At 39.5% G+C, this 19,562-nt stretch overlaps 1 protein-coding gene across 1 annotated transcript in view; it reads right to left on the reverse strand.

Annotated features, from left to right (window-relative positions):
• The window catches only part of LOC111973606 (cadherin-12-like), a 213,753-nt gene that overhangs the window by 118,567 nt on the left and 75,624 nt on the right, over positions 1-19,562 (reverse strand). The window contains exon 2 of the mRNA XM_024000989.2: positions 10,209-10,636. Within this exon, the coding sequence (XP_023856757.1) occupies positions 10,209-10,454 (246 nt within the window). The 5' untranslated portion in view covers positions 10,455-10,636. The remainder of the gene's footprint in view (positions 1-10,208; positions 10,637-19,562) is intronic.

Raw genomic sequence — 19,562 nt, forward strand, 5'->3', positions numbered from 1 at the left:
ATCTGTTATTTCATAGTTTTGATGTCTTCACTATTATTCTTCAATGTAGAAATAGTAAAAATAAAGAAAACCCTGGAATGATTAGGTGTGTCCAAACTTTTGACTGGTACTGTAAGTATTCACACCCTTTGTTTAGGCAAGCCTAAATTAGTTCAGGAGTAAAATGTGGCTTAAAAAATCACATCAAAAGTTACATGGATTGTGTGAAGTAATAGCGCTTGACATGCTTTTTCAATGACTACCCCTTCCTCTGCCCCCCATACATACAACATCTGTAAGGATGTCTCAGTCAAGTGTTAAAGTTCAAGCACAGATTCAACTACAAAAAACAGGTGGCTTTTCAATGGCCTTATAAAGAAGGGCAGTGATTGTAAGATTTTTATTTTATTTAAGCTTTGGCTGGGCCAATTGTGCGCCGCCTTATGGGACTCCCAATCACGGCCAGATGTGATACAACCTGGGTTCGAACCAGGGACTGTAGTGATGCCTCTTCCACTGAGATACAGTGCCTTAGTTAGCTGCGTCACTTGGGTGTTGATGGGTAACAATAACAAATCAGACATTGAATGTATCTTTAAGCATGGTCAAGTTAATAATCATGCTGTGGATGATGTATTAAACCACCCAGACACATCAAAGATACAGTTGTACTTCTGAACTGAGCTGCAGAACAGAAAGGAAACTGCTCAGGGATGTCACCTTGAGGCCATTGGTGATTTTAAAACAGCTACAGAGTTTAATGGTTGTGATGGGAGAAAACTGAGGATGGATCAAAACATTTTTAGAATAATGACCTAAATGACAGTGYAAATATGAATACAAATATATAGACTAAAAATATTCCAAAAACATTTATCCTGTGTACAACAAGGCACTAAAGTTATACCGCAATGGCAAAGGAATACACTTTTTGGCCTAAATGCAGTGCCTAACTGTGCCCTGCAAAAGTATTCATCCCCCCTGGTGTTTTTCCTATTTTGTTGCATTACAACCTGTAATTTAAATGGATTTTTATTTGGATTTCATGTAATGGACATACACAATATAGTCCAAATTGGTAAAAGTGAAATGAAAAAAATCCATATGTGCATATTTATTCACCCCCTTTGCTATCAAGCCCCTAAATAAAATCTGGTGCAACCAATTACCGTCAGAAGTCACATAATTAATTAAATAAAGTCCACCTGCYTGCAATCTAAGTCTATCATAATCTGTCACATGATCTCAGTATACATACATCTGTTCTGAAAGACTCCAGATTCTGCAACACCAATAAGCAAACGGCACCACCAAGCAAACAGCTCCATGAAGTCCAAGGAGCTCTCCAAACAGGTCAGGGACAAAGTTGTGGAGAAGTACAGATCAGGGTTGGGTTGTAAAAAAATATCTGAAACTTTGAAGATCCCACGGAGCACCAATCAATCCACTATTAAAAAATGGAAAGAATATGGCACCACAACAAGCCTGCCAAGAGAGGGCCGCCCACCAAAACTCACGGAACAGGCAAGGAGGGCATTATTCAGAGAGGCAACAAAGAGACCAAAGATAAACCTGAAGGAGCTGCTAAGCTCTACAGCGGAGATTGGAGTATCTGTCAATAGGACCACTTGAAGCCGTACACTCCACAGTGCTGGGTTTTATGGAAGAGTGGCCAGAAAAAAGCCATTGCTTAAAGAAAAAAATAAGCAAACACGTTTGGTGTTTGCCAAAAGGAATGTGGGAGACTCCCCAAACATATGGAAGAAGGTACTCTGTTCAGATGAGACGAAAATGTAGCTTTTGGCCATCAAGGAAAATGCTATGTCTGGTGCAAACCCAACACCTTTCATCACCCTGAGAACACCATCCCCACAGTGAAGCATTTTGGTGGCAGCATCATGCTGTGTGGATGTCTTTCATCAGCAGGGAGCGGAAAACTGGTCAGAATTGAAGGAATGTTGGATGGTGCTAAATACAGGGAAATTCTTGTGGGAAACCTGTTTCAGTCTTCCAGAGATTTGAGACTGGGACGGAGGTTCACCTTCCAGCAGGACAATGACCCTAAGCATACTGCTAAAGCAACACTCGAGTGGCTTCAGGGGAAACATCTAAATGTCTTGGAATGGCCTAGTCAAAGCCCAGACCTCAATCCAATTGAGAATCTGTGGTGTGACTTAAAGATTTTTGTACACCAGTGGAACCCTTCCATCTTGACGGAACTGTAGCCGTTTTGCCTTGAAGAATGGGCAAACATCCCAGTGGCTAGATGTGCCAAGCTTATAGAGACATACCCCAAGAGACTCGGGGTGGCTCTACAAAGTATTGACTTTGGTTGGGTGAATAGTTATGCACGCTCAAGTTAACTCTTGTTTGTTTCACAATAAAAATATATTTTGCATCTTCAAAGTGGTAGGCATGTTGTGTAAATCAAATGATACAACCCCCCCAAAAATCAATTATATTTCCAGGTTGTAAGGCAACAAAATAGGAAAAATGCCAAGGGGGGTGAATACTTTCTATGTTGGGGGCAAATCCAACATCACTGTGAAAATGCCTTCCTAGTATCAATGATAGTGGTGGCTGTATACATGGTACGGGTTTGCATGACATCGGCAAAGACCAGGGAGTTTTTCAGCATAAAATGAAACGGGATGGAACTAATCACAGGTAAAATCCTAGAGGAAAACCTGCTTCAGACTGCTTTTCACCAGACACTGGGAGAGGAATTCACCTTTCACAAGGACAAATCTACACTGGAATTGCTGACCAAGAAGACAATAAATGTTCCTGAGTGGGCAAGTTGCAGTGTTGACTTGAATTTGCTTGAAAATTATTGCAAAACTTGAAAATGACTGCCTCGCCATGATCCCCAGTACCTCGACAGAGTTTGAAGATTTTTGAAAAGAATAATTGGCAAATATTGCACAATTCAGATGTGCAAACCTTTTGGAGACTTAACTTAAGACTCACAGCTATAATTGCTGCCAAAGGTGTTTCTAACATGTATTGACTCAGGGATTTGATTACTTATCTAATCAAGATACACTGAGTGTACAGAATATTAAGAACATCTTCCTAATATTGAGTTGGCATTGGGCATGGAATCTACAAGGTGGACTCTACAAGCTGTCAAAAGCATTCCACMSGATGTTGGCCCATGTTGACTCCAATGCTGGCTGTCCTTTGGGTGGTGGACCATTCTTGATATGCATGGGAAACTGTTGAGCGTGAAACACCCAGTAGCTTTGCAGTTCTTGATACAAACCAGTGTGCCTGGCACTTACTACCATACCTCAAAGGCACTTAATTCTTTGGTCTTGCCCATTCACCCTCTGAATGGCACACATACACAATACGCAATACTCAATTGTTTCAAGTCTCAAATCCTTCTTTAACCTGTCTCCTCCCCTTCATCTACACTGATTTGAAGTGGATTTAACAAGTGACATCAATAAGGTATCATAGCTTTCACCTGGATTCACCTGGTCAGTCTATGTCATGGAAAGAGCAGTTATTCATAATGTTTTGTATACTCAGTGTATATTCGTTTCATTTTCATTAATAATCTTTAAAAAATATATGTATAATTTTTCTTTCACTTTGACATTACAGAGTATTTTGTGTAGATTGCTAATAATTAAATCCATTTGAATCCAACGTTTTAACACAATAAAATGTGAAGAAATCCAAGGCGGGTGAATACTTATAATTCATACAGTTTCTTGACAGTGTCCAGCTCGCTAATAATCACTGAAATTAAAGCTAGACAGTAAGGGAGCATGAAAAATCCTCCCAAAACAACGATAGAAAACAATTTTTTGCAAAGTTTTACGCAGAGGAAATATAACACATTTTCAGTGTGGCCCTTCGAACCTTGATSAAGACCGAATGTGGCCCCCAGGGCAACATTAGTCTGACACCTCTCCTTTATATTGTACACTGTGGCCACCTTAAAGTCATTTCTAAACCTTACACTTTCCATGGTTAACTTTTTAATGATTTGATCTAGTATACTACACTGTATGATTCTTTAAAAAGCCTTAGCAACTGCCCCCCTATCATTCCGTTCATATTCCTATGAAAAGGACATGGGTCTGTAGTGTGGTTCTTTCAGGGAAACCAACACATGGGTGTCCCACTGAGCCACAGCCTTTGTAAATACACCATGAGCCCAGAGACCATGACAGCTTTATGTGTGCCCAGTGAAACCCATATCAAACTGATCGGGGTSTATGTGATCTTGAACAAAGACTCTATGTGATCTCTTGTGACAGAAGTCCCAACACACACACACATACTGTACACACAGGCACATACACCAAGAAAGAGAGAGGGGGAGAAAGATTGAGAGAAAGAGAGATGTATTTTGCTTCCATTGAAAAGGGAATAAATCCATCCATACAGTATATTCCGCTAGTATGCTGTTACAGCAACATTGGCTGCCTTTTTCAAAGATTGAATGTCTCATAAATTGCTCAACATCATAATCAAAAAATATCTGCTTTCATTCTATCACGTATGACTAAAGTGCTGGGAAAACAACATACTGTACTGTTTTTTGTTTTTATCTATTTACTTCGCCCCAACGTCAAGCTGTAGTGTTCACTTCCCTATCAACTGTTGTCGAGGGAATACTGTGAAATTACACATGTTCTAAGTTCTCACTGAACAGGAAGTACCATCCATATGAAAAAATAAAAACAAAAAAAMAATTAAAATGTATTTTTACATAAATTAAATAGTTTACATACATCCAAATATATATTGAAATTTAAAAGCCTGTTATATGAAATGAAGTGCCTTTAAATATAGACCACATGTAGAATTCAATAAATCCGATTTTTTTATATGAATAAAGACTTGCTTAAAGTGCAAAAATTAAGCATTTTGACACATCCCTCCATGCACCCTCGGTGACTTCGAAGAAGATTCTAACCCACTTGCCCCCAAGTTTTCACCATAATTGTAAAGCCATAGTTATTTTGTTGCTTTGACAAATTTGTTTCTGAAGATTATTATTTATTTAATGTGATAGTGATTCATTTTAAGGTCAACCCTGTTACGTGAACTGTACTCTCATTTCAATATGGTGAAACTCTTCCTTTTTACATTTATTTTAAACGAAACATTGAACATCCAATAGTCAAATCATGGTGGAAAAGTAGGTGAGCTGGTTCTACTCTTTTTGGACATTTTCTGGTGTTTTGTGGTGAAAAACTGAGCAGGTCGGGCATGACACGTCAACCCTGTTACCCATAGATAGACAGGCTAGAAACGTTTTAACAATGTGAATCTTGCATTAAATTGCCCCTCCCTGTTGCATACAACAAAAATGTCATTCCCCCTGTCAGAAGGGGATTCATGGCTGATTTAACTAGTAATTACCAGTTGGATTTTTCCCAGATTTGGTAAATTACCACTTCCCACTTGGTTATAAACACAGCATAACACCGCTATCCATCTACTGTAGAGCTGTATAATACCAKTAATTGGAAGCACAAGACCTGGACCTACAATGTGACACATTGTGGAGTGTTGTATGATGTATAGATTTGTATAAATRGAAACAAAATCTAATTAAAATAATAATAAAAACAGCCTAGTGCCTGGTCTCACTAGATTGTTTTTCATTATTTAATCAAGAGAGGCACTTACTATATTACTTTTTTTTAATATCTCTTAAGATGGGAAAACTTGTTTTTTAGGAAGTTGAACATGTGCTCTTTATGACAGCATGTAACAATTTGTAGTTTATTTTTTTACTCACATCACAATTTAAATTATATCCCTGCCAAAGTTTTGGTTTGGTGGCCCCAAAAAATATCCACATTGATCAAAAACCTAACGAGTTATTTAAGAAGCCAAATTAGAAACCACTTTGGCCACCATGTAGACTAGATGTCATAGCAATGCATTTCTGGAATATTGTCAGGCATTACATGCATTTTTAGCATACATGCAAATGTATCTACATCTACTTCAAATACATTTTACGTGATGTTAAATATATTTCTTTCCATATGGGCACTATATATACAGTACAGTGGCTTTATGATAGCTAGCTTGCATGTCATTTCTGACCAACACATTGCCTAAAGTGGGCCAAAACAGCCTGGTATGTCAGCTACTCTCCAAAACTACAACTTTTGTGGGACACAGTCATTCATAACCATTATAGTGATGTCTGCCAAGATGGCAAAAATAAATGTTATAGAGAGAGAGTGCATGCTGCTGAGTACAGCGGGGAGAGTTTAATAGTGATTGAGAAGAAGGAGCGGGACTTGATTTATGACCTATCAACTGATAGCAGTTCTTCTTGCAGATAGCCATTGTTCAACATTGGGACTGTAGGACATTATCTAATTGTTGAGTGTATCAGTCTTGTTACATTATCCCCCAAGGCTCTCCAGGCCTTTATTTCCTTGTAATAAAATGTTAAATTGTTGATCTGCTGCATATAGCTGTTTTTGTTACTAAGGCTGTGGTGTTTTTCGCAGCTTGTACAGACAGTAATGTAATCCCATAGATAGCAAACTAAGTTATTTTGTAATCAATGAAGGAAGATTTATGTTTGTATTTAATGTATCAAGTGAATGCATAACGGATTGCCCTCATAAAGTGCTGTGTGAAGGGCATTATAGACCAGCAGAGAATACCATTTTTGTTTTACTGTTTTAAATCTCTGTATATGGAACATTGCAGAAATTATGCTTTAGGGGTTTGCTAGTACTCAAAGTAAAAACAATGCAATGCCCCAAATGCTATTTATTTTTGCCTAAGTAAAGTCGAATGCATGCAAGTCATTGTTGTTTTATTGCGTTTATTCCTTTGACACATTGACAAGTGAAAATGCAAACGTAGATTTTTCCTCCTCTGGCGTGTCACAGAAGAAAACAAACGTTGCTTTGCTTGCATTCATTATTCCGAAATAGACGAGAAGGCAGTTCTTGTGAAGAAGTCTTAAAACATTCCTTTCAGAATTCCCTTTCTTCCCTCTTCCCTGCCATTCCCTACTCCAGTAATATAACCATTTTATTCACCACAGAACTGTAGCCTTCATTTATTTGGATTGCAATACAAGTAGATGCAAACATGAGGGATGCAGTGTTATGGAGGTTTAAACAGGGGGCATCTCATTAGACTTTTTATTTTAAGTAAGATGGATAATGCTCATAGGGATGTTGTTGTTGTGTTATTCTGTTTTGGTTGTCAGAGATCGCCCTTTTGTGTTTTGGCCACTGCAAGAGAGTGTTGTCATTACTTTCTTGGCAGGCACACTTCTCTTGGACCAATTTCGATGTCTCGTCTAGGTTGGAAAGCAGAACCCATTCTGTAAATTAATTCAGATCTTTGGAATAAATCACAGCAGCTCTGAATTTTCCTGATAAGGTTCTCCCCAAGTTGTGAATTCATGACATCCCAAAAACGTTTTCCCATGAAGCCTTGATGACCTTCATCTGAGATTATCAGCAGGGCAATATGACACAAAAACCTATTCATCATACTTAATTTGGAGTGAACATGTACAAGAGTCCTTCCTCAACCTAACCCATGGAGAACATTCACAAGATGGAAATATCTCTATGTCAGCAGGGGTATAATCAAAGTCCCATTAAGATATGATTTAGAAATAAACAAGAAACTCCTAGTCACTGACCAAGAAACCGTAATAAAAAAATAAAAAAACAGCGAGTAGCAGCAGTAACACCCTGTGTTTATTATCTATGCATAGTCACTTTACAAATTACCTCGACTAACCTGTACCCCTGCACATTGACTGGGTACCGGTATCCCCTGTATATAGCATCGTTATTGTTATGTAAATGTATTGTATTACTTTTTGATTATTTAGATATTTTTACTTTATTTGATTTAGTAAATATTGCATTAACTGCATTGTTGGTTAAGGGTTTGTAAGTTAGCATTTCACGGTAATATACCTGTTGTACTCGGCGCATGTGACAAATACAATTTGATTTGATTTGAGCAGCAGAGAGGAGACCTGGTCTGCTTACCAAATTGTACCCTATTCCATATTTAGCGCACACTGTGGGCCCTGGTTAAAACTAGAGCATAATATAGGGAATAGGATGCCATTTGGGACGCAACCCCAGGTCTCTTCTCTGCTGCTCATCCTGTGTCTGTTAGTACAAGTAGCTAGGCGAAGTGCATAAACAAGCTGGTTGTTGGATGTTGGTAAACTCTATTCTAGAATTTAATGCATAGTAATTATGTTTGTGTTCTGATGTGAATGTATTGCTGCAAAGTCTAGTCTTGATGTATTATAGACATGCATTCCAGCCGCATTCCAGCCCACTCTTGTCAATTACACTCTGGAAAATAAAACAGTAAAACAATAAACCATAATTATGGATATATTATGGATACAGTATCTGTACGAAGACTGTGCTTGATCTAAATCCCTGCAAGAAAAGCCACTGTCTGACACCCAGTTAATCAAGTGTCCATTGTCTAGGTAGCATACGCTCCGTTGGGTCTCTCATCCCGTGACACTGTATTTATTTGGTTGCAGCAGATTATCCCTCTTTAAGATTGTCCTACGGAAGGTTGAGGGACTTGATCTCCAAATGCCTTTGATATGGCAGAGAATCAGTCAATTATTTTGAAGCGGTGCAGCGGCCAGGGATTAAGTGATTTAGGAGTGCAGCAGACAGACAGTACCCGGACTGCTTTAGCCTGTGAGACTTCCACAAACAGTGCAGCGRGTCAGGGCTGATTGCAGTGGCACCGGGGTAGATAAGTCAGTCTTACTATTATCCTGCCTAAGCTAGGGGTGCCAAATTACAACTTCAGCCTTAAAACCCCTCTGAGTTTAGTTAAAGGATGTCTTAAGCCAGAGCAAGGAGAAAAAAACATATTGTGAATTGCAGACTTCATGCAATTCAGTTCAATACGGCCGGGTGTACACTACACGATTTTGGCCCCAATTTAGCCTTCCCAAACAAGTTTTTGAGATCGGAGACAAAATCCCCATGTCATTGCCTACTCAGAGCACGTGGCCATCACCGACACTTGTTTAATGTAAGCGGGTCAGAGATGCAATCTGAGAGCTACCGATCTCATCTTTGAGCAGTCCCAGACGTCCTGAAATGTTCAAACGTTGATTTTATCGGCACAAATGCTCTTGTAGTGTGAGATGTGCAACGACAAGGTATTAGAACGGTGATCAGCAATAGCCAATGATAGCTTGCCAGGGAAAAACCCAGTGAGATGATGACGGTGTTTCACATCACCCTGAATGTGTGGACCCTCGAGCAGGAGCAATTACTACTAGTATGCGTTTGTACTTGCCTTTAACCAAAGCATCAAATCGTTACAGATCTGAGGTTCACGAGCAATGTTATTAAATTCAAAATGTTGGCTAGATATTTKAACTCTGTATGGCAAGTGTGAATGTCTGACTGAATGTTTATGAGGCTCCTTTGAGCCACAACTTGTAGCTACATTAAATCTAATTAACATTTATTTTTGCGAGACAGCGTGGTATCGAGAATCCTCACGACCAAGTAAAGAATCTTTTAGTGTGTYACCACCGTCTGTGCCACATCGTTTAGTGTGCTCACCACTACGTTGGCAACACACAAAACTACAGGAAAGACGGTTGTTTAAWATGAGAGGCTCATTGACGTTAGGGTTTTGAAAGTCGTGTAGTCTCCARCCGGCTTAAGTCTATGAGGTGCGTGTCCTCTGTCTTTTACTGCTGTCAGAATCCTCCCTCCCTAGTAACTAGGATTTTCTGACAGATTTACAAGAGCCATAATTTAAATGTATTCCTGCCGGGTCATTGATCCATTCACCACACGAATGCTGTGTGTAGCTGCAATAAAAATGTCTGTTTGTCATTGAAACATTGGCATAAATCCCAAAAAGAAGAAGGACATTTTTCATTGATTTTTCTTTCATTCATATCCTAATACACTCATAAAAAGAGACGTTTTCCAAACACAACCCATCGTGAGATTAAAATGGTCAGATGTAGCTCCAGGAGCGAAGCTAAGTAAAAGAGTGACAATTGGTAATAGCGGGCTATGTCAAGGGACATAGAACTCTATAATTCAAACATGCTCTAATCCTGGTACCACTACCAACGTAGCTCTTCTTCTCAACTCCATCCCTCTCTCACCRTCAACAATTTCTCCCGAGCTCTTAGCTATATGATTTATGACACACTCCCATGCAATACATAACACAACGCAAAGCATCCTTACCTTGCCCACGTACTGTGGGTCTGACCCCATGTACTCCTCCAGCACGAAGAACTGGTTCCATACCCAGCCCCTCTTGACTCTCTGAAACCCAGATGCCCCATTTCTCATCGGGCCCACCAGGCTCCTGGGATGCTCCTTTCCCAGACTGCTCCTGCTCAGCGGTGCGCCTGSCGGGCGTACAGGAGACAGGGAGCCTTTGTCGAAGACAAACCAAAGGAACAGTAGCAGGCAGTTCCTTGTAAGCATTGGCGGTCTGTGAGTTTGAGGTCTCCAAGTTAAAGTCCCAACAAATGGAAAGCCAGATCACAACTGAAAGAGGAAGGGATGCTGAATCCGTGGTGAAGGAGTGGACTGGACACAGCCAAGATTATGAGCCGCTGGCCGGGGTGGGTTGCCTGTCACGTTCAGCGATTKATGGAGCTCATCACCTGGAGGAGAGAAATCAGAAAGAAACGTTAAGCTCCTTCGCCTGTATCCTTTATCTCAGTCACCTGTTGAATAATGCTAATGAGCCCCAATTACACAACACACAGAAAACAATGCTTGTGTCAAAAGAGAGCAACTCATTTTGAAGAAAAACTTTCTGCATGTTTGGTCAAAATGGCACCTTGAGTATAACAGAGTATGGAAAYAAATGACTATGGATGATCTTATAATTATGCCATAACAATTACAATTCTGTAATTTGACAGCTATACACACCTTTTATTTATTTACATTTTTTTATTAACTAGCCAAGTCAGTCAAGAACAAATTCTTATAAGACAATGACTGCCTACCCAGGCCAAACTCGGACGACGCTGGGCCAATTGTGCGCCGCCCTATGGGACTCCCAATCACGGCCCAAAGTGATACAGCCTGGATTCAAACCAGGGACTGTAGTGAGGCCTCTTGCACTGAGATGCAGTGCTTTAGACCACTGCGCCACTCGGGAGCCCGAGTGAATGAACACTTTGGAGATTAACAACAAATATTTCAACTTCCAGCTCCCGTCCTATTGAATATTTTATTTGTCCCGATATGATATTATCTACATACACCTACTTTACTGTTTCCACTGRATTTTCATTCAAATGCCATTTGAGCTATTGGAGATGGTTTAGAATTCCAAATGCGGGTGTGTGCCTAWCTGGTAGTAGAAGATTAAATGTGCCATACATGCTTGAATGTGTATCTATTTTGCTATCATTCCTGCTTTATCCATCCAGGATATTTGTTAAAAAATGTAACAAAGTGCATAGTAGGAGTGTCCTTTTCAGCAAGCATCACTTGATACATGTTGCCTCCTGATAGTTTCAAAAGCTCTTAATAATAGCCTTTTGAAGTGAACACATGCCAAAACGTACAATCTTATCATGTTTCCAGGTTTTACTCACCACACCATAGATTAGCAGGTGGCTACTACCTATGATGGAATAGAGAAACTATGCATTTTTTTAATCAGAGACCTTCATGATGAAATAATCCATCAAAGGTCTAAATTCACACCAACCGTAAGGAATAAAGATTGTGACAATTTATAAAACGAACAGTAGATTTAATTTAATTGAGGATGCCTGTTTTTGGCAAAGCAGTGTGCCACATGAAAACAACTTGATGAATAGAGGTCATTACTTGTCCCACTGCCTCCCCAATCATTCCAATTACACACTGGAATGAAAAGTTGTAAAAATGCGTCCCAAATGGCACCCTATTCCCTTCATAGTGAACTATTTTTAGCCAGAGCCCTATTGACACTAAATAGGAAATATCGTACCATTTGGGATACATCTGGAGCCTTCTACCCAAAAAACACTAAATAAACCCATCAGATAAGCTATCTGCTGTTCTGTGCTCTTAAATAACAGTCTGTGTGCAATTGGATGTGGGCTTAGTAGACTGTGGCGATGCCCGATAAAAAAAAAAACAACAACATATCAGACCAGTGTCAACAATAACAGAAAGAAAACATATCAAACCAGTGTCAACAGAGAGAGACAATACTGTGTTTGTTTTTCAGTGTCTCTCATTCCTCCAATTATCACAGTCCAGTACTCACATCAACTAATACATGAGAAATACTATTTAATCCTGCTTTCATATCACCCACGCTAAGACATGCTTTACAACGCTTATCCATTGAACATGGCCATGGGCTAGTAGTGTAGTTTAATTGCATCGTGTTAACTTAAAATTTGTATACAAAATACAATAATGAATTGAAATACCCTCGATCCTAAGCGAATATGTTAACACAAAAAAATATATATAATATGCTGTATATTTAACACAAACTATACATTGTTCATAAAGCCTTATTTTGAGGGCCTAGTTGTTCCCTAATACATGGGCCTGAAACTCATACACATCACTTTGAACCTAAACTACACCCATCATTGTRATTTTTCCTGGTTGGTAGTTTCCTCATAAAAAGCAGGGAATCTAAAATCCTTCAGACAGGAGTTTTGAGGTATAATTATGTACTCATTGCTGAAGCTACAAAGAATGACCTTAAAGAGTACCATTACAGTGAGAAGTGTAATACAATGGCCTGAAACTCATAGTTTACAGGCTACGTCAAGCCAGCTCGTCACATTATGCTGGTTTGCAAGCTGATGTATAATTTATTTTGGAATCCAGCCAGTGTGGGGATATTCAACGTTTAGTATTTTGGATCACATGTATTCAAGCTGATTCCTTTTCTAGAAAATGGATAGAACAACCATGTCTCTGTCACTAACAAGTACAGTCATGGGTGGTAACTATAATTTAATCAAAAAGCAAGACACTCTTGGAAATATTTGAAAAAGGCTTTACTCTAAGCAGTGTGTTAATTTAACATTGTTCCGGTGTCTATATGGGTTCACAGACAACACTTTCAGTGTTGGTTTTAATACTCTCAATGTCAAATTATTGTGGTTTTTTTACACTGGAGAATTTGCTGTGTAGATAATGATGTATTAGCTGAGAATCCTTTACCCACAAACAGTACATTTACGTTGAACTTGACAATCTTCAGCATATGTGCTGTACATTATCCAATTGAATCAAGACGGACAGCACCTGAATAAAAGAACATTTGAGCTAATTATGCCCAATCATCAATCCAGTTAAGCAATTAAAAGATTGGATTTCACAAAACCTAGAAAATACAAACAAAATACTGTTGTTCTGAGCAAGTGGGACAAATAATTTTAACTAAACTTTGGCAATATATAAATGAGTGAACAATTGATTTGATTACAGAGCCGTATAAATGAGAATCAACCGAATGGGTTCAATGCCAATCATAAATTGAGCAACCATTAACATTATTTATACCATGGGCAAACCATTTAAAACACTCAAGCGTTCAACTGTAAGTTGCTTAAATACTTTATGCTTCAATTGAGCTATGGTCTTGTTACAATGTGATGAAATGCAATGCTGCCGATTATACATTTTTATACTTTCCTGTCGTAGCATTTAAGCCATTGGATGCCAAAATAATAAACTAGAAGTCAATAATACACCCGTATTAAGAGTGGGAGTAGGAGTAAAAGCCATGGGAAATATACTCTGAATTGTCCATCAACAAAGGAGACAACTTAGTTTAGGATGATTCAACACCTGTCACAGACTCTCTCTTTTGTTCCTTCCTAATGTAGTTATGAGTGATATAATAACGTGAGCACCAAGACTTTAATTGCATAACCACAACCCTCATTGACATCATTGTCTTTGATTAATTTCATTGACTTGTAACATTGGCGTCAGAGGGAGCATATTATACCAAGGTTACACCCCCATACACCCGGACATTTAAGTTGATACTGTCACTGCAGTATCTTAAAAGTCTAAAGTAATCTGCAAAGTTCCCTTGCAGAATCAGGAGGAACTATCTCGACGAGGTCAGCCAATTGATCAGACAGGTCACTCCTTATTTAACAGAGACATAATGGGAAATGACTGTTCCCATAATTCCTGAGAATTTTGTCTACGCTCCGCTGTGCGTTCCTGGAGGGCGCTTGATGCATATTTAATGAGATAAGTTCATTAGCATGTGTCGGCCCTCGGTGCCAAGCCTTGACCCACCGTGTCTGCCTCAGATAACACCACGCAGCCGGCTGACAGCATTCTCACACATCACCTCCCATAATCAAAGAACATATGGCTCACCGAGCTGGTGGCGCAGATTGGGAACCGTAAGAGACCCTCGGAAAGTTACTAGTTGTCAAGGCCGTCGTAAACATGACAAACAGATAAACGGTATTGACTCTGGCAGAGTGAAAAAAAGAGAAAACTGTTATCGGGTTGAAGTTCTCCTTCTGCATATATTTTATTTTTTATGATGTGGAGGGTGATATTTTAATTGTGTCACCACCACAGGTGCGTTGCTGGGTGACATGAGTGTCGTCCTGAGGTGCAGAGAAGTCAAAGTTGTTTTAATAAGGTTAAGGACACGTCTGGACCAGATTCAAGAGTTTTAAAACAAGACATGACTCTCAGATGTCTTGTAATTTTGTTTATATTACAAAGTTTGGCCATGTTTCAAAGGGGACAGGTGTCAAAGACTTTTCAGAATATTACATTTAGACGTACCATTATATGGTGGTTCTGCCTCCTGTAGCTGAATACACACTGTCATTTCTGTATAACAAATGTGACCCGATTCGGAAAACTAGGCGTATGTTGCAAGCCACAACTTCACAGGAGAGCCTTCTGAATAGTTTTTTCTCAAAGTGTGTTTTTTGGCAGAAATGCCTTCTCGAACATGTCAACTTTAATGTGCCTTAATAACAAATGTGTATGCCATCTGTAAATACGAATAAKATTGTTYAATTACGAGCCTTMTTGGTTAAGCCACAGATAAAGTAAGCAACCTTCCCACTAGCCATGATTGGGCTGGACATGCCGAGACAGGAYTTCGGATTGGTCTGCCATATAGAGCGCTTCTGTCAATTTGAACGTGTCAGTCTGTGGTGGTAATTCTGACGAACACCGCTTGTTTAAAAATGTATTGTGTAGTAGAGCTGCATAAGTGTTGCTATCCTCTTTCTGGAGGATCAAGTTTTGAAATCAGTGGAATTAGAGTATGAGAGTTAAAGAGATGGAGAAAACACCAGTATCCGGATTACATCTTCAAACTAAGGGAAACCATGGTATGGCATTCCTGACAGGATGCATGATAATGTATACAAGTAGCTAGCTACATTTTCAGATATTACACGCTTATAATTTTGACAGAAAGTGGTTTCATTTCAAGCTAAAGTGTACTGTTAGCTAGCTTGATAAAGTTAGCTGGCTGGCTCCCTAGCTGAAGTTATTATTCGTTTACTTTTCTAGTTAGAGCCTAATGTTAGCTAGCTAACATTGAACCTGGTTGGTGAGCTCCATGTACTGTGGCATTGTTGGCACTTTGTTCATTGTTGTTTAAATAGCTAACGTTAGCTGACTGGCTCATTAGCTAATGTTACGTGACGTGTGTGAACTTAAACYTTGTTTACCTAGCTAGGTTCATTGTTTACCTAGCTAGCTAGCTAACTATATGTCTTTAGCTAAAGTGTACTGTTAGCTAGCTCGCTAATGTTAGTTGGCTGGCTCCCTAGCTGACGTTATTATTCATTTCCTCGAGCTGTTTGCTGTTCTAGTTAGAGCCTAATGTTAGCTAGCTAACATTGAACATGGTTGGTTAGCTTCCAGCACTGTGGCATTTTTGGCACTTTGTTCATTGTTGTTTAACTAGCTAACGTTAGCTGGCTGGCTCGTTAGCTGACGTTACGTGACATGTGTACAACACCCGTTGAATATGGCCGGTGTCAGTAAAGGTCTGCAAAAAATGCATAATTAAATTATTGCCAGCAGAGCTGGTTAGGCTGTTTTCATGTTATCCAGAGGTAAACAAATGATCGGCCAGAGTGTCAAGTGTGTGCTCCGAGAGCGCTCCGAGATGGGTGGGGCTAACGCTTAAGAGGGTGTGAACGATGGTGAATGGGTGTAGACAAGGAAAAGCTCTTCACTAGATACCAAAACATTCAAAGGCGATTTTCTCAAAAGTGAGTTTACAAGTTGATTAACTTTCAAAGCAGAATTAATTTCCCATTGTTCCTCAAATGCAGTGTATGATATACCATGTTGTAGCTCTGAGTCTCTACTTTTATCCAATGTAAAAAACACAATTTTGAATTTTGCTACATAAGACCGAATCCAGGTGGTGGGTCTCAAATATGGTAGTGGATCAGTGTGTGCAAATGTAAGTAATAAAACATATTAATTCAGTTGTTCTCTCAGGATAAACCCATGAGCAAATATAATTGGGGAGATAWAGATAAACATTAATTTCAAAATCAAACAGTCATTTATTTTCTAGATGCTGTGATTCAAACATCTGCATGTTTCATTCTCTGAAGAATTCATATGCCAATCATATGTCAGAAATGCATTTTTACTTAGTTAAGTCTCTCTCTCTCTATCTCTCTCTCTATGAAGCTCTGCATGAAAGTGTATACCGATTTGCTTTGTGTCAATCTGAGCTTGTTCATGTCCGTGCCGCATACTCATCRTGGTGCAGAACACAATGCTGCATAACAGCTGATTACGGGTCTTTCTCTGCACTGAAAACTCATCTGGTAATGACAGCAGATGTTTCAGGGTTCGACAAACTCAGCATAATGGTTAAGGCACAGAGGGAGAAACTGGAGGGAAGCTGTGGCTGGTGGGCTGGCACAACCCATACTGAATAAATATGAACAGGCATTCAGAGACACGACCCAAATAAGGAGAAAAACACCTCCAACATCAGTGGAGAGTGTAGCCAGTGCAGTCGTGTTTACATCGACCAGACCAAAGCAGGTCTTAATAAGCCTGGGAGCCTCCGGGACTAGAGGAGGAGGAGAACATAGCATTGGTGGAAAGGTAAAGAAGACGGGAAAGGAAAGGTTGTCAAAGAGAGAACATGTGTCAGAGGAGGACAAACTACCTGGAGGTTGAGAGGAGGGGAAGGTAATAAAAATGGACTAACAAATGTCCAGCCAGGCTACATAAATAATCAGGGAGTAAAGGGCCAAAGGGCTGTGGTCAAAAGTAGTGCTCTATTTAAGTGATAATGCCCAAGAAGCTGGTGTTGGGAGGATATATTGGCACGGATGTTGTTAACTGTGCCAATATACATTATCCTCTAAACACCAGCTTCGAGGGCATTATCACCTTATACAACGGGTTAACAAGATATTTAAATAATGATTGACATATTTTCATTAAAAACGTTATTTTGATTAATTTATTCATACTATTTCATCCTTCCACAAGATATAGTCCTGACAAATCTAGGCTTGCTACCCAAGCCTGGCAGGTCGCTGGTTCTATTGGTTCCATTGCTAGAGACGCAGTTGTTTGTTCTAAATGTTCCATTGCTTGCTAGCTAGCAAACTGCATCTAACTTACAGTCAAGTCAAACAGTGCAGCCAGAACAACAACGAAGTAGCTTKATTTGCATTTGTTTAAGCTGTTTTCCAGTGACATTTACATCSATAACAATGAGGTAATGATGCACGATTTCACCTGGCATAGAAAATCTGCTCTCTAATTAGGACAATGTTGTTCAGAGGAGCCAGCCAACAACACAGCTAACACAATCACTTCAAACTGAAGCTGGAAAGACTTCAAACTAGCTGTACTTTGTTTAGTTTTACCTGTTTCTATTGATGGTTCTTGATGGAAACCTGGCACCATCCCTACGGTAAAGCACGGTGGAGGCAGCACCATGCTGTGGGGATGTTTTTCAGCGGCAGGGACATGGAGACTAGTCAGGATCGAGGGAAAGATGAATGCAGATCCTTGATGAAAACCTGCTCCAGAGCGCTGAGGACCTCAGACTGGGGCGAGAGTTCACCTTCCAATAGGACAACGACCATAAGCACACAGCCAAGACAACGCAGGAGTGGCTTCGGGACAAGTCTCTGAATGTCTTTGAGTGGCCCAGCCAGAGCCCGGACTTGAACCCGATCGAACATCTCTGGAGAGACCTGAAAATAGCTGTGCAGCTARGTTCCCCATCCAACCTGACAGAGCTTGAGAGGAACTGCAGAGAAGAATGGTAGAAACTCCCCAAATACAGGTGTGCCAAGCTTGTAGCGTCATACCCAAGAAGACTCAAGGCAGTAGTCGCTGCCAAAGGTGCTGCCAAAGGTTCCAAAGTACTGAGCAAAGGGTTTGAATACCTTGAATACTACTGAATACAATTGCAAACATTTCTTAAAACCTGTTTTTGCTTTGTCATTATGAGGTTATGTGTGTAYWTGGATAAGAAAAACCCCACAATTTAATCCATTTTAGAATAAGGCTGTAAAGGAACAAAATGTTGAAAAAGTCAAGGGTCTGAATACTTTCCAAAAGCACTGTACAGTATGTGTCCCTAGTCCAGATGTTGGTGTTTGCGACCGACATATTGCTAATGCTTATTGAATATTTACATAGACTTTAGAGTATGTCTTGAGGGCACACGGTGGGTAGTTAAACAAATGACTCTGAAATGTAGGCTTGATAGAGCAGTAGCTCTGGAGTCCATATGTCATCACAGCCTTGTATTGGCATGTTGAGTTGCGGTAGCTCGAGAAGTTGTAGAGATAGTAAAGGGTGTTTTACGTGTTGTATTACAGTATTAATTTTACCAAATAAATTTCATTGCAGCAGTTTTCTGAGTAAATTAACATGCAAACATCCATACCACATATATTCCATTCAGACACTTGACATTTTAAGCAAAAATCACATGTTTTCACATGTGGAAAATCACATAATTTTGCACTTGAAATGTCACGTGAAATAATGTGAAAACCCAAGAATACTGGAGGCTSTATTCGCTGCCAAAGGGACTTCAASAAAGTACTAAGTAAAGTGTCTGAATACTTATGTTGTCACGATTGTCATAAGGAGTGGACCAAGATGCAGCATGGTATGTTTCCATCCTTTTATTTGGAATAGAAAACTCAAAGGGAAAAAACAATAAAGCGAACAAATGAAATGTGAAGCTCAAAAATAGTGCTCACAGGCAACTATACCTAGACAAGATCCCCACAAAGCACAATGGGGAAATGGCTACCTAAATATGATCCCCAATCAGAGACAACGATAAACAGCTGTCTCTGATTGGGAACCATACCAGGCCAACATAGAAATATAATTCACCTAGGTAACCCACCCTTAATCACACCCCGACCTAACCAACATAGAGAATAAAAAGCTCTCTACGGTCAGGGCGTGACATATGTAAATGTGATATTTCAGTTTTAATTTGTAATAAATTTGCAAACATTTTTAAAACACAGTTTTTCCTTTGTCATTATGGGGTATTGTATTTAGATTGATGAGGCATTTAAAAAAACATGTATTTTACGT

The sequence above is a fragment of the Salvelinus sp. IW2-2015 genome, linkage group LG14, assembly GCF_002910315.2.
Source record: "Salvelinus sp. IW2-2015 linkage group LG14, ASM291031v2, whole genome shotgun sequence".
Taxonomy (NCBI): Eukaryota; Metazoa; Chordata; class Actinopteri; order Salmoniformes; family Salmonidae; genus Salvelinus; species Salvelinus sp. IW2-2015.